The 15234-nt window shown below is 40.2% G+C and overlaps 1 protein-coding gene across 1 annotated transcript; it reads left to right on the forward strand.

Moving 5' to 3' along the window:
- Positions 1-765: 765 nt before the first annotated feature.
- On the forward strand, positions 766-12363 carry LOC119014150 (UNC93-like protein MFSD11). The gene is made up of 13 exons (XM_037089096.1): positions 766-1494; positions 2570-2625; positions 2750-2857; positions 2943-3022; positions 4401-4497; positions 6060-6118; positions 6305-6449; positions 7556-7605; positions 9755-9820; positions 9909-10034; positions 10125-10299; positions 10388-10523; positions 11579-12363. The coding sequence occupies exons 1-13, from the start codon at positions 1405-1407 to the stop codon at positions 11729-11731; spliced, it is 1341 nt and encodes a 446-aa protein (XP_036944991.1). The 5' UTR covers positions 766-1404; the 3' UTR covers positions 11732-12363.
- The last annotated feature ends 2871 nt before the right edge of the window (positions 12364-15234 follow it).

Consider the following 15234-nt stretch of genomic DNA (forward strand, 5'->3'; position numbering starts at 1 on the left):
CTTGGTTTTTACCGTTTTTTTATATTTATTTGGAAAATTACAAGAATTGACGTTCTTTATATTTATAAACTGGAAATTCTGCTCATGTGAACGTATGAAATGAAAAACATTGTTTAGATTTCATACATTTTTCAGTATTTATAACTTAATGGTGATAAAACTTTATATATGTATGGCACTTTTCTAAACCTAGGTTACAAAGATTCCAGCTCTACATCAACAGCAGTATCGACTTTTATAATAAAGAAATGTATTTTAGCCTATAACTAGGTTAGCTCCACTGATGTCACAGATCTCTTTAACAAGGGAGACCTGACCATGAATGGCAGCAACACAGAGTTACAACAACAAACAAACAGAAGAATAATGAGATAAAACATTTGCACACACACAACCTGGACTCAATTGATGCACCACAGGTTTAAAGCTGTTCAATGGTACAGTTTAAGTTCAGTCTGTAGATTGTTCCATGCAGCTGGTGCCAAAAACCTAAAAGGTTAATTCCCTCCAATTCAGTTTGGACTTTGGGAACAACAGACTGCAAACAGTTAAAAGAACGAGGACTGCAAATAGGGAATTGTAAGTGAAAGCATACGTACACTTAAAGTAAAATTAAGATGATATACAAGAGGTGTGACTCATGCAAACCACAGATCATATGCAATCCAAAACATGTGAAAAGTACAAGTAAAGAGAGAACAAATACAGAAAATTCTTACTCAAAATCACCAAATTTGGACACACGTGGCTTTCAATGGGGGGGTAATCTGAAAGTAACTAGTAACTGAAGCTGTCAAATGTTGTGGAGTAAAACACACAATAACACACAGTGAGTACATGACCTCGTCCTTCCTCGGTGACGTCATCCCTCTTTGCCAGAGGACGGTTCTCCGTGTTCATGGGAGAATGATCCTCCGGGTTACCTCTGGAAGGCAGCACAGCCTGATGGGCCCAAATTAACAGGAGGAGGAGGAGAAGAAGAAGAAGAAGAAGTAGCAGAAGCTGCGGGAAGACAACCGTGACGGAGAAGTCGAAGAAGAGAAAGGAAAGCCCGAAAAAAAAATTAGTTCTAATAAAAGTCACAAGTAGTCATGCGTGCGTGGTGTGACAGGAGGGAAGTTGCCTCATAACAGGACTGCTGTGTGTGTGTGTGTGTGTGTGTGTGTGTGTGTGTGTGTGTGTGTGTGTGTGTGTGTGTGTCCGTCCTGCACTGTCTGCCCCTCGAACTGGAACCGAACTGTTAGAAAAGTCAACTTTGTTATGATGGATCTGTCCGAGTGTTTCATGGATCCGTGTTGGACTCTCTCGTAGACTTTTTTTTTTTTTTTTTTTTTTTGCAGCTCAGCGCAACTTTAAATGTGAGGTTTTGTGTTTTGTGAGGACGAGTCAGGAAAGTACAGCGCCATGGCTGACAGAAGGAGTTTCAACGTTGTGATTCTGGGTTTGGGCTTTCTGTTCATTTTTACCGCCTTCACCACCTGTGGGAACATTGAGGTAGGTTTAACTCTGTGACCTCATAGCAGTCAGTCAGAAGGCTGTGAGTCATATTTTAGTTTTTGCAGTATTTTTTGAACGGATTGAAGAGATTTCCTGCCTCTTAGCTGAGCAGTGGAAATCATTAGAACATTTCAAGACGACCCAATGCTGCTGTTAAACACATTTGGCATCTGTCATATGTTATAATTACATAACGACATCGCCGAATTCTTTTGGAATTGATGTTATCGTGATTTCATTACAACTTTTGTGTGTTTGTCTAACTTTTACAGAAGAATTAGCGAATAAAAAATAAATTGTGCTTTTTTTTGGCGGACAGAATTTAAAGATAATCCCATGCTGTTGTTACACACATCTAGTATCTGTCATATGTTATTATAATTATATAACAACGAAGACGAATTTTTATAGAGTTAATGTTATCATCTGCTTTTTGGTGTATTTGTGTAGTTTATACAGAATAATAACAGATTAAAAATTAAATTGTGCTCTTTTTGGCGGACATGTTATTATAAATCCAACGATAATCCCATGCTGCTATTACACACATCTGGTTTATGTTATATGCTATTATAAGTATATAACAACGCAGCCGAATTCTTATGGACTTATTGGAATCATCATCTAATTTCCACTTTTGTGTGTTTATATAATTATACAGAAAAAATAGCGAACAAAACTTAAATTGTACTTTTTTGGCGGACATTTCGTCATTCAAAATTCATCAACAATCCAGCTGCAGATGTCTAATTTTCATCAGCCGAATTTGTATGGACTCCATGTTGACATCATTACGTCTCCACTTTGATGTATTTGTGTTCTACTTTCTGAAGAATTGCTAAATCAAAAATAAATTTGTGCTTTTCTTGGCGCACATTTTGTGAGAAGATGCGTAATGGGTAGGAAACAGGCCAATCAGAGCCATTAGTCAGGCTCATCTCGTGCTTCCAATTTTCTTCAATGGTCAGTGTAATTATCAAACCTGATGAATGACTTGAGGATCTAATTATGAGCCACGTTGTCCGGTCTGACCATGTGCCTCACAGAGTTTTGTGTTCCATCTTACTTTCAGCAAACTGTGGTGAAAAGCCTGCAGAATGGTACTTTCAGTGGAAGTGGGTACAACAGGTGGGTCGAGCAAGTTCACAGCTCAGGATGGAGGCAATAAATCTTACAGCTGTAATAATAATAATAATAATAATAATAATAATAATAATAACTATAACAATAATCCCCTTTGCCTTTTTTACAGTCTTGGCATCATCTATGGAGTGTTTTCCTTCTCCAATTTACTTGCGCCAACAGTCGTTACTGTAATTGGACCAAAAATGACCATGTTTTTCAGTGGCCTACTTTACAGGTAACCGTGGTCATGGTGATTACATGCAGAATACTGCTGAAGCTGAGGCTTGTTGTTCATTGCTGTTCTACATGTTTCTGTCTAGTGGCTACATCGCTGTGTTCATCGTCCCTTCAACATGGGCCTTTTACCTCACCTCTGTGCTGATCGGCATCGGAGCAGCCAGTGAGTTCCCCTCACATGAATTCCACTGTGACATGAGACGTCAAATAGTTTTGATATGTTTGCACGTGCAAGATTGTGTTATGGTAAAATATGTGACAAAACAGCTATAATAGTGACGCGTCCCACTAATCTCGAATCACATCATAATTGCAATATCCGTCAAAATAATTGCAATGTGATTTAAGTTATCGTGCAGCTCTAATTTTGAGATAACCTCAGGAGGAGCTGATAGGCTGCGTATAACAATGCTGTAACAGTTTCCAGGCAAATTCCCAAATCTGAGCAAATTGCAAACCAGAGATTGCCTTTTTCATTACACGTGTTCTTCTTCCTTTGAAAACCTGGCGCCTACATTACCCACAATGCAACTAACTTCCTGTGGAGTTATAAAAGGCTTCACACAGCACTTTTTCCACATGTGCAGTAGTACTCTCTTAGACCTGTAAACACACTTTGTCTTGTAAAATTGGCAGAGGTGCTCTTTAATTGAGTTTTCTTATTTTCTAATATTAGTAAAACTGTCTCCAGTTTGACAGGACGTGGAGTTTTATTTGATTTTATTTTTGCTCCGTCAACGGTTGCAACTACCAATTTTTCATGATGGATTAATCTGTCTCTTTTTTCAAATTAATTAATTTTGGGTATTAAATTGGATGAAAACACTCATTATGAAGGAGACGTCTTCAAAGTCTTGTTTTGTCCATCAAATGCTCCAAAACCCCAATCACTGGCATACAAAACAAAGAAAAGCATCAAATCCTCACATTTTAAAAGTTGAAACCAAGAAAATATTTGGAATTTAGCTTGAAAAATGTCAGAAATAAGTAGTACATTATCAAAAACAGTTTATAAGGACAATAATTTCCTGTTGGTTAACTGATTGATTCATCATCTAATTGTTTCAGTAGCTTACAGGTTTTGGAGCAGAAACAGTGTGTAGACAATAAATCCAGAGACTGAGGCACATTAAATACTTCCACTCTGTTGGTTTTTGCAGCCTTTTGCAACCTCAGTTTTTGTGTTCACATCCAAGTAATGTTTAATCATGCATACAGGGATTATCATGACTGGGTCGTGCTGACGCTCATAAACGTTACATCCCAAATTAGACCTTAAATGGTTTAGGAGCGGTGTCTGTAAATAGTCTGCGGCACTTTGAGCCGTCTCGGAGAATACTAAGAAAACAGGCCTCTGATGATGAGCTTCCGCTGGCTGTTTCTAATGCAGCATCAAGTCGCTGCGATGTGATGAATTTTGATCTTGTCCTAGAGCTGCTCACACAGAAAGATCATTTCTCACTTCGTGCAGCCAATTAACTGACTGGTTAATTCCCTCCTCCCCTCCCCTCAAACCACCTCTCTCACTCACTTTCCCACAGTGCTCTGGACAGCTCAAGGACACTTTCTGGTGGAAAACTCAGAGGCCTCCACCATCAACAGGAACACGGGGGTGTTCTGGGCCCTCCTACAGTGCAGGTGTGCAGCTGCCGACACCACTAACAGACTCCAGTGCTGCAGTCAGCTCAGCTGTGATAGATCCAGCCCCCAAAACTGTCCCCTCCATGCACTGCTTCATTTAAAATGTAAAGGTTCATTAATCCACACTGCTTTTTTAATACTCCAAGAATAATTTAACTCCGACCTTTAGTGAGTAAAATTTAATTCGAGAATATAAAGAAATCCTCCTAATCTGCATTAGACCAAGGTTATGCTCTTCCAGTCATTACATTCAGTGGGTAAAACACAATTCATGACCATTTTTTTCGTGCTTGTTTTCTCTTTTTCTTTGATGCAACTATTGTGGTTGATATCGGATATAATTACGCCGCAGCAGCCAAAATACTGTATTTTTAGCCTGACAGGATATTACAATATGCTTTATAAAAAAAGAAAACAATCCAAAAACAACCATCAGAAGATAACAACATCAAAGCCTCTCGCAACAGAGTTCTGCAGGTGAGCGATTTTGGCCTTTTCGTCTCTCGACGTTCTCGCGCGCTGGCTCGGACAACTCATTTGTGTTTGTTTAAAATATGCAAATTGATTTTTGTATAATAATTGTACTGGCTGTCACCTGCGCCAAAGCTCACAACAGGGCAATGCTAATCCGACTCTGCAGCGGTGATCCCTGCCCCGGTAAACTCCGAGTCACTTCCTCCCAGCCTGCAAACACACACAGGGAGCGCAGCAATAACCCCCTCCGTTATCCTGCACTGAGACTTTGGGAGAACCTAATTGCTCATCTGCATTTTTTAAGTTTTTTTAGGTGAAAATCTATTTAAAGGCAGAACTAGACTGCAGTTTTTTTTATCCAAGGAGGACAGTGTTCACCATGAAAGGAAAATAAACAGCTTTAAGAAAAAATAAAAGAAGCACCCTCGGAGACAGAGATGCAGATTATCGTGTTTAGAGAGCTGGTGTTTGATCCAACCTCCAAAAAGTCCTCCTCGTTTGCTTCTGTCGTCCGTCAAACTCGATTTCTCTGATGACATTACAGACAGACGTGTATAGCGAGTGCTTGGACAGCGAATGGCCTAATGGCCGCTCTTAATTAAAGGTCAAAAACTGTGAAAAGCCCCGGAGTCTTACACCAGAGCTCTGATTGACATGAAATGTGCTGGACAAAACAAATCGCACAGGCAATGCAATACAGTTAACTGCTAGTTTAGCCCAGGAGCAGATTTTAAATCGACCTCGAGTTGGGATTTGAACCCCCCCCAGTTTACTTTACTTTACTTCCTGTCTAACGTCAAACAACAGGGGCGTGGTTAGTAGTCATACATAGTTATTACCATCCTAACCAGACTGCCCCTCTGGCAATATCAACGTCACTCGCATATATTAGCAGTAGCAGCACGGACAAGCAGCATAAATATTAGCTGGGATAGTGCTAGATGTCAGTCGAACAGAAGTTCTCGTGAAAAATCATGAAAACACCAAATAAACCGGTGGGTGAATAGAGGTGCTGCAGCAATGGACACTGTCATGTGTTACTGTCATATGCTCCTGTGACTGACCCATTTTCCTCCTGTTTACAGCATGTTGTTTGGCAATCTTTACATTTACTTTGACTGGAATGGACGAACAGAGATATCAGGTGGGGTTCAACTTCATTAAGAACTGTCATGAACATAATAAGCAAAAATCCGGCGTGATGATGAAAAGCGAAATATCAAGAGGATTACATTGACTGCTTGGTTCTTCTGAATTCACTCTGGCTTAATGCTGTTAATGTATCTTGTGTCTTTTAATTAAGCGGTTTATTTTAATCTTCCTCTCTCAGACGGCAGCAGGAAAAACATTTTTCTGTCCCTGATGGTCGCCTCCGTGCTCGGCACGCTCAGCTTCCTGGTGTTGAGAAAGAGCCATCACGACGAGGAGATGCTCTCCGAAGAGGAAGGCCAGTCGCTCCTCTCAACTCGGATGATGTAAATAAATATCTTTTTCAGATAATTATGTGTATGCTTTCGACCGCAGCCTCATGGAAGCCAACCAGAATATGTAAAAATGTCTACACCCACAACTGAAAAAGGAAACGGAGGGTATGAACCTCCAGTGATGCATAAAATGTGGGATAGAAGACTGTGGTTGCTGCTAAATATACAAATAACCCTTCTACCAGCAAACTTGATTCAACTTTTTTTTTTTTGTTAGGGCTATTAGAGCGAACATGCCCCACAAAAAAACAGGATTATTTTACCTTTTGACCGAACCGCCTCAGAAATGATTGCTTTGAATTTTACCTTGAATTTTCTCGAGAGGCTGTGAGTGTCAGGACTTACACAAAAATTGACTCTGAGCGTTTTTCTCCAGATCACTGAGATTTTCGACAGCCGAGCCTCATCATCGCACTTGAACACGAGGAGCGTGCGATCAGGCAGATTTGCGGGTGTTGAGGGCGAGAGTGAGAGTGACAGCTGTTAGAGACCCTCGACTTTTATTTCAGACATCTTTCAATTTTTTTTTTTTTTTTCTGACGTCAAGCGGCTCAAATCACACGATGTAGTAATGCGGAAGATATGGCGGGCTTGAGAGGCGACTGAAAAAGTCCTGGAAAAATGACAGGGCCAGTGAGGACGGCAACAGAAATTGGGTAATGAGTGATGAGACTGAAATTAGATCATGCGCAATCTCGTGAGACTGCTCAATCCTTTTTCCTCCCAGCCCGTTTCTGTCTGTTTTTCTGGCAGCAGCTTGTGTTTACAAACTGTTTTGGTATCTCAGAGGCGCAGGTATTTGATCCCCGCGTATTGGCTGAGTTTGACTGTCTGCATGATTCCAACAGCATAACAAGGAAACCTGCAGGGAGCCGTCATTTACCCAGAAAAAAACAAAAAAACCCCACACTTTTTTCCACAGTGCGCTGGGATTTACAGCGATCTTTTTATGCAGCTAAAGTCTCTTTGATTTGTAAATTACTTCACCTGTTCTTCCCTGGAAGGAAGTGATATTATTGTTTGTGTGCGCAGAGTATTTCTATTGATTAACTTCGGCTTTGAGGAAGTTGAAATCGATTTGTTTTTCTGTTGTTCAGGTACAAGCACAGAGCGAACACCGCCGTGCAGGATGCCAAGTCAGAATTCCGTAAGTTTTTTTTTTTTTTAATCAGTGCTTTTGGATCACCAGACCGTGTATCACCTGCTCCACTGGAGTAATACTTGGAATTTTGCTCATGAATTTGCGTATTTTTTGCTCATTTATCTAATTAACCTCAGGTAGTAACAAGACTAATAGTGTCTCCCTAATCCATACTCATTCTTGGCAGTTTTTTTTTTTTCCCATTGTGTTCACACTGGAAAAGTGACAAATTGAATTATGCTCCAGCCACACAGCATGCATACTAAATACAATCGATTTGCGAGCGTGCTGTCGGTGGCACATTGTTCTCCCATGATGCAATGCAGCTGGGAGAGGTTAAAACAAATTGAGTGCTGGGAAGACAATAGACAAAAAAAAGAATTATGTAAAGTCACAGCAGAACATATTTTAATTTAACTGGCAGTGAAATTCATGACACACTGTTTTTTAATCACATGTACTGTATTATTGCCTTTTAGCAGGAAATTTAAAGTATTTTGATTTCCTTGTATACTGCTGCTCAAACAATATAAAACCTCTATCACAAAAAAAGGTTGGAATTGTGTGAAATATAATTAAAACAGAATTTGCTTATCATTTTCTAACACAGACTCTATCGAAGCAACACGCACAATCCTGTACAAATACAACACAAAGACAATGTACTGAATGTTAATTACATAAATATTATGTATTCTTTATATATTGTTAATATGCGCTTATTTTGGATTTGAGACAGGGCAAAAAAAGAGCAGGAAAGTTGTGGAATGCTTCAAAAATGACAAACGCGATGGTGGCCTGCGGGTCAAAAGCAAACACATGTTGCAGTGTGTGCCGACCTGAGAGGCAAACAAGAATACAAGCAGGTGAAAAACTATCTTGACGGTCTGACAGTTCATTCAGTTTGTCTCTGCCTGCTGTGCTTAGATTATGAGACTGAATTAATATTTAGGGATCATGCACATTAAAAGAGCATCTTTACCTCACAAAAATACAATTGGCGCACCAACCTTTGGATTTGGGGTTGTACAATGACGATTAGCAGTATATGGATTTGGGGTCTCTGAGAGTCTCTGTCTATGTGAGGATGATGGTAAAGTCATACCAAATTGGTACCAAATTTCTCAGCGATCCACCCGACAGCTCTTGAGATATTTCAGCTAATGGTAATGCTTATTAAAGTCTTCAGGATTCATCCTGTGAGGATCAGGAATGCCTGGACAAAGATTCTGTGTCAGCTCATCCTGTAGATGTTGTGCGAAACACTAAACCTGCTGGTGGCGTTAGACGAAATCTCCCGGGATCTCCACAGTCGGTAGGGTTCCTCCTCTGGGACCACATTTGAACCTGAACCGAAGTACTGGCCCGACTGACGGACTTTGCTGCTTGCGTGTTTTCCTCAGAGTGTAAATCCGTGTCGTCTGAGGAACACATTCTTCACATTCAATATGGAAAAGACAGAAAAAGGCACTCAAGCTCTTCCAGAAATGAGTGTTAGATTCATTTTCTCTCCCAGTTGTTTGGCATGCTGCAGGTCACCTGTAGTTGTTCACACTGAAACAAGCAGGCAGTTTTGTTCTTCTTCAAGTGAAAATTGCTTTCGCCTGGATAAAACTCCTGTAGCATTACAACCAAGTACACGAAAACCGCCTGTGCTCGACTTTTATTTCAGATCATATCTCTCTTTGTCAACAGGAAACTCTGCTGCTCTTGCGCCTGCCGTTAGTGCAGCCTGGAGTTGTCGGGATGATCCGATCGCTCTCTGTCTCGATTCTATCTCGTGTGCATGTAAACTTGTGTACACCCACCTTAAAGGTTTTCGGGTTGATCGAAAAAACGCACATTGATTCATGTCAAGAAGGGCAACCAGGCTGCTGGGATTTCATTTCTTTCTTTCTTTAATTTTTTTTTTTTTTAAAGTTGAGCTTCCCCTAACTGCCTGAGTGAAATTCTCTCCTGGGTGTTTTTTCCGCCTGCATTTAAATGTGGCTTTTTGGCTTATTGAGATTTTCCCATCTTCTATCTGCATTGTCAGAGGGTAATGAGGCCTTTTGCATTTTCATCTGCGCTCAATCCAGATGTATGTAAGTGTTTGGAATATAAAAGGTATTTTATTAGCAATTCAGATGAGTGTATTGTGTTTCCTCCCGTTCAGAAACCATCCTGCAACTTGTGAAGGATAAAACTATACTGCTCCTGAGTCCCTGCATGGCGTACAGCGGTGAGTCGAACGGAGGGCGCATTAATATTGTAAGTGTGTTAGCCTCCAGTTGGGCTTGAAGCTACAGCGTGAACTCCTTGTTCTCCAGGCCTGGAGCTATCGTTCTACAGCGGAGTGTATGGGACGTGTATCGGAGCGACTTCAGAGTTTGGAGAGGCAGCCAAAGGCTTGATTGGGATCTCTGGGATCGTGGTAGGCATTGGAGAAATCGTGGGTGAGTTGGAGTCCCTCGATCGGAGTGTGTTCGGGTGATCTGAAGTTCACTCGAGGTAACTGAATTCACAACCATGTTCTTTCTCATCAGGCGGAGGCTTGTTCGGACTCATGTGTAAGAACAGTCGCTTCAGGCGGACCTCCGTGGTGTTCCTGGGCATGGTCGTCCATTTTGTCGCCTTCTACCTGATCTTCCTCAACATCCCGAATGACGCCCCCGTCGTCTTTGACACCAACACCCTAAAGAATCCATATCTAACGCCAAGGTAACTTTTCAACGAGGGAGAGTGAACACGTGGAAGGCTAGTTACGATTCCGTTCTGCTTTAAACGAGATCTCCGTTGTCTCTCTCAGTGTATCCATCGCCCTGCTGTGCAGCTTCCTGCTCGGACTCGGGGACAGCTGCTTCAACACGCAGCTCTACAGCATTTTAGGCCATGTTTATGCTGAACAAAGCACGCCCGCTTTTGCCATCTTCAAATTCATCCAGGTAATCCCGAGCTGCCAATTCTCAGACATTGTTAGCGGAGCCGAGCAGAGCTGGGTTAAAATGTTGTCTTGTCAGGTATGAAATAAATTCACCTGAAGCCCCATTAAAATGGAAAAGAACAAGAGTCACATTCGCAGCTTAATCTCCCGTTTTGTTTTGAGGCCAAATTGGTCTCTGAGAAGAAATAAACCTTAGAAATTGGGGTGTTGGGGCTACAGCTCACATATCTGTTAGAGTCCTGTGTTGTCCTTTCAGAAAATATCAGCAACAAAAGGGGAGAAATATATATTTGAGTTTTTGGTTTCCTGGTTCCCCTAGTGAGGCATTCATGAGATGAGATACTGTCCACTCAGACAGATATCTTGTTATTGCTGGAATGAACTTTCTAGCCTATAAGCCTTCTGTTTTGTTGCCTGGACTTGATCAGCTGTTGCTAGTTAGGGTAAGCTAACATTAAAAACATTGACCGTGCAAAATACAGACATAGCTTTCAGGTGTGAAAAGTGAAGCCAGTGTGGAAGTGCCTGAAACCTGCTTTGTTTTTAGTGACCAGCTGGGGGCGACTCTACTGGTTGCATAAATAAGAAAGCTTATATGTAAGCTTATGAGAAAATTAGCCTGCTTTACTTCTCGATTGAATAATTTCTTCAATGAACACTTTTTTCAAGAGTTTATAGTTTCAGTTATTCGTTTCAAGTCTTCTTAAATACAACACGATGTTTATTTAGTAATGGCTGTCTTGTGATTGACAAGCTGCCTCCAAAAAAAACAACAACAACAAGATGGCTACGGCCGTCATGCAGAACTCGAGCTGAAGCAGTCTGCAAAATCAATGTCTGATGTCACAGTCACAGACCTAATGAGGGAAATCTTGATTTGGTACATGAAGCCAAAACGGGGCGTTGGACTGTAAATGTTTGGGCGAGGGTTTCGTAAACTGCACTGCTGAGATATGTAGTTTGCAAAGCAGTGGGGTTAGCAAGTCAGGTTAGCTTCTCAGTGTCAGGGAAGACATTTTTATCGCAGCAAAATAACACCTATTTTCCCCTCACCAGTCTATTTTCGCAGCGGTGGCGTTCTTCTACAGCGGTTACCTCCTGCTGATGTGGCAGCTCCTGCTGATGGTCCTCCTGGGTTTCACTGGAACACTCTGCTTCTTCGTGGTGGAGAGGATGCAGAACTTCTCCGCAGATCTGCAGGAATATTAGAAAGGAAAACATTTCTGTGTCAGCTTTGATTGTTCTGTTAGACCGGAGATGCGGTGGGAGAAAGTAAGGCCGTCAGAAAAATACTAAACCCTGCGTCTCTCATTTCACAAGGGTTTATTTTGAAAATCAGTTTTTAGTGTCATGCACTGCCGGTCATAGGAAATGTGGATAACAGTCACATACAGATTAATGCCACAACTGAAACTGAGCTGCCTTAATGCAACTTTTGAACATTATGATATAGTTCTCTGCACACAGAACACTAGACGCTGTTAATCATTAACATTATGGTCCTACTGCACTTTTGCACTGTTGGTCTTACCGTAGGGTTATAAAAATAGCCACTCGCCTTATCTCTTACTTATCTGCATCGCTTCCAGCTCAGGTTTCGTCATTAAAGACTGCTGTTGAAAATATTTCATGTATCTAAATACTTGTCAGAGTAATTGTGTTTGGTATATCTAGAAGAGAGAAAATAATGCAGCATTGTTATTGTCATGTTTTAGAACTAACTAATTAATGCCTGACAATCATTGTTCTTAACCTTTTTATTTTTTGTACATTTTGCATGACGTCAGTGTTTTTCCACAATCCTGTGGATCTTTGATGAATAAATTTCTTCGCATTTTGCATTTTCTGTGATTTAATGGATTTAATGGAGATCAGAAGCATCGACAGGTCGGATGCTGTCGATGTGTAACACTGTCGAGGCCACTGAAAAACAACAGACTTAAGACGTTTGATCCATAAATAATGTCTGGATGGAATATTAAAGGGCCTGTTGTAACTGTAAATCAGACAGAGGGCTCTGTTTTGAGAAGCAGGTTTTCTGAACAACTTCACTGAGAAACACCGGGAACAGTTTTTTTACTTTACATCAGCCTGTGTTTCAGATTTACGAACCTTAAGGCAGCCGGTGTACCTCGTCACTTTATTGGAGCACAAAACAAGATAAATCTCTTGGATTTAATCCTGATTTGCCAGATTTATTTAAAAATCCATGAGGCCATTAATCAAAAGAGGAGCGAGGGTGGGGGTCTAGGTGGAGGAGAAAGGGTTATAGGCCCAGAGGTCCCACATTACTTCACTGGTAATTGAGTATTGATTACGTTATAATGAGAGTAAGCAGTTTTGTGTGATCTTAAGTCAATTGTGCCACTTACTTGACAACAACAAAGCACTGACGGGCTAAGTGAAGTATACAGCATTTACTCACAGAGTTAAATTCTGGCAGGGTTCATATTATTGGTCCAGAGGGATGACCTTTACAGAAAGTAAGTAGAGCTGGAGGAGTCTATTACCTGAACACTTCAACACTGGCACGTCTAATGCAGCGAAACATTATTAGACTTATTCCATAATCTTTCCTTGACTGAAAATCTTTACATGTAATAAATAAACAGCAATGTTACACATTTTATTTGCAGCACTGGGATGGATGCTGAGATAATGAATGACTGAGTGACTTGATTGATACAACCGATGAATGGCTGTATTTAACGGTAAAGAAAGAAGAGACTAGGCATTGGTAAAAATAAAAGGTGTTGAAATAACTGAATAATATATATAAAAATAGTTAAGTTAAACCATTCTGGTGTGAGAAAAGGCACAAAGACAAAACAAGGGCTGAAATGCTAGAATCTGTACCAGCAGGTGTTCTCGTCGGTTTCTTGGCAATTCATTTCTCAAAAGACTGGACCAACAGGTTTCAAAAACAGGTTTTTTGGGGCCATTTTGAGACTATTATCAAACCCACAACAGTTCTCAGCTGTATGAAAATAATTGCACAAGTTTTTCTTAAATTATTATTCTTTTTAACACAATAAACTTGTGTTCAAAAGAATTTAAAAAAAAAAAAACAACAACAATATTTTCTTTAAAAAATAAGGAGGATTCTAACTGACCCCAAACTTTTGACTGGTGTAAATCTATGTTTTTTTCTCCCATACTGGCACTGGATTGGTATCGAAGCCCATCTCCCAAAGTTAAAAACATTTTTTTAAACAAAACGTTTAAAAAGAAGCCTTGATTAAAATATTCCCATTAAAATTATGAGGGGGAAGAGGTATTTATTGTGAGATAGAATGCCGACATTATTATCCAAAAATCAGTATTTATCATAAGCGTCACTTTGTGTTTCAATTTTGACTTTTTATTGCAATTTTTTTCCTTATAATTAAGATTTAAAATGGGAAATTTTTTCCATCTTTTTTTCTTTAGGTGGCAGAAATGGGCTTCCAGAGCTCGGTACTCTATACTCCATACACAAAGTTCTGGTATCAAAATCGGTATCAGGAAGGAAAAAAGTGGCATCTGTACCAAAGAAAGTCTTTGTGATTAAAAACTGAGTATGCCAAGTATTACATTATTGTACTGAGTAACATGTACAGTAATGAATCTAGAACCGCACATCAGTGAGATAATAATTATTGAATATGCATTGATGAGCATGTATGTTTCCTGTAACAACCATCTAAAGAAAAGTGATTCCAAACTGAGACACAAATATTCAGCAGTATTTTCCCTCCAGTAAGTTGATCTCATACTTTTTTTTTCTTTTACTCATCTCATCAAAATCAGGTAAGACATCAAATTTAATTCACTTTTCCTGAGCTGTTGTGTTTACTTAAATGTTCCCACAGAACTCTTCACCTGCTGCTCAGAAGTATTCCGCCTCACGCAGCCTTGATTTCCCACAACACCACTTCAGCTGACTGCGGATCTGGTTGGAAAGCAGATCAAATGTGAACATCAGTGCCGATCTGCCTCGGTTCGTCACATCCTCACATGCTTCACGGTTCTAATTAGAGGGCCTGATGGAAATGGACCTACGGGATGCAGGACTGGGGCTCGTCAGAGGTCTGATATCTGAAACGAGGCGCTGCCGTCTTTGTAGTCAGGTGTTGTGTTTTTTTGGTGCTCGACAGGAGTTGTACTGTCAGGCTACTTAACCAGTGAGACAGTTTTAATTTGAAGGTCTGTCTGTCTGTGCCCAGGGGATTAATTCATTTCATTTATTAATTTCCATCTGTGTCCTGCTTGATTGCTTCAGACTGTCAGTTTAACCAGAGACCCGTGTTTATTACCACATTTCTGTACCTGTAGCTCACTCGGTTATTAAATTTGAAAAGACTTGCCTCATTTCCATGAATTATGGAAATCACACATCTGAGGATATATTTGTAGGAATAAGGTTGAGAACACAATTAAATAAGCCAATTTGACAAGAGAAACATACCCTATCAAATTAGATGACTAACAACCCTCTCTGTAAATTATATGCGGGATGAAATGAGCACAAACAGTTTGAACTGCTCATCTGTTTCTTCTTGTCTTTGTTTTTTTTTTTTCTGCTGGTAGCTTTTCACACAATAGATGCTGTTGCAATCATCAGCAGCGCAATTAAACTAATCATTCAGCAATGTGTGTTCATTGTTCATGGATCAAAAGGTTTGTGTGATCAGTAGTTGTCTCAAGATTTATGAGAATTAGCCTCGCATTAC

This window comes from Acanthopagrus latus, chromosome 23, assembly GCF_904848185.1.
Source record: "Acanthopagrus latus isolate v.2019 chromosome 23, fAcaLat1.1, whole genome shotgun sequence".
Taxonomy (NCBI): domain Eukaryota; kingdom Metazoa; phylum Chordata; class Actinopteri; order Spariformes; family Sparidae; genus Acanthopagrus; species Acanthopagrus latus.

Coding starts and splice junctions, on each gene's coding strand:
- LOC119014150 (XM_037089096.1), top strand. CDS start 1,405: ATGGCTGACAGAAGGAGTTTCAACGTTGTGATTCTGGGTTTGGGCTTT. Junction 6,450..7,555: donor CTCCTCTCAACTCGGATGAT/GTAAATAAATAT, acceptor TCTGTTGTTCAG/GTACAAGCACAGAGCGAACA. Junction 10,524..11,578: donor CCATCTTCAAATTCATCCAG/GTAATCCCGAGC, acceptor TCCCCTCACCAG/TCTATTTTCGCAGCGGTGGC.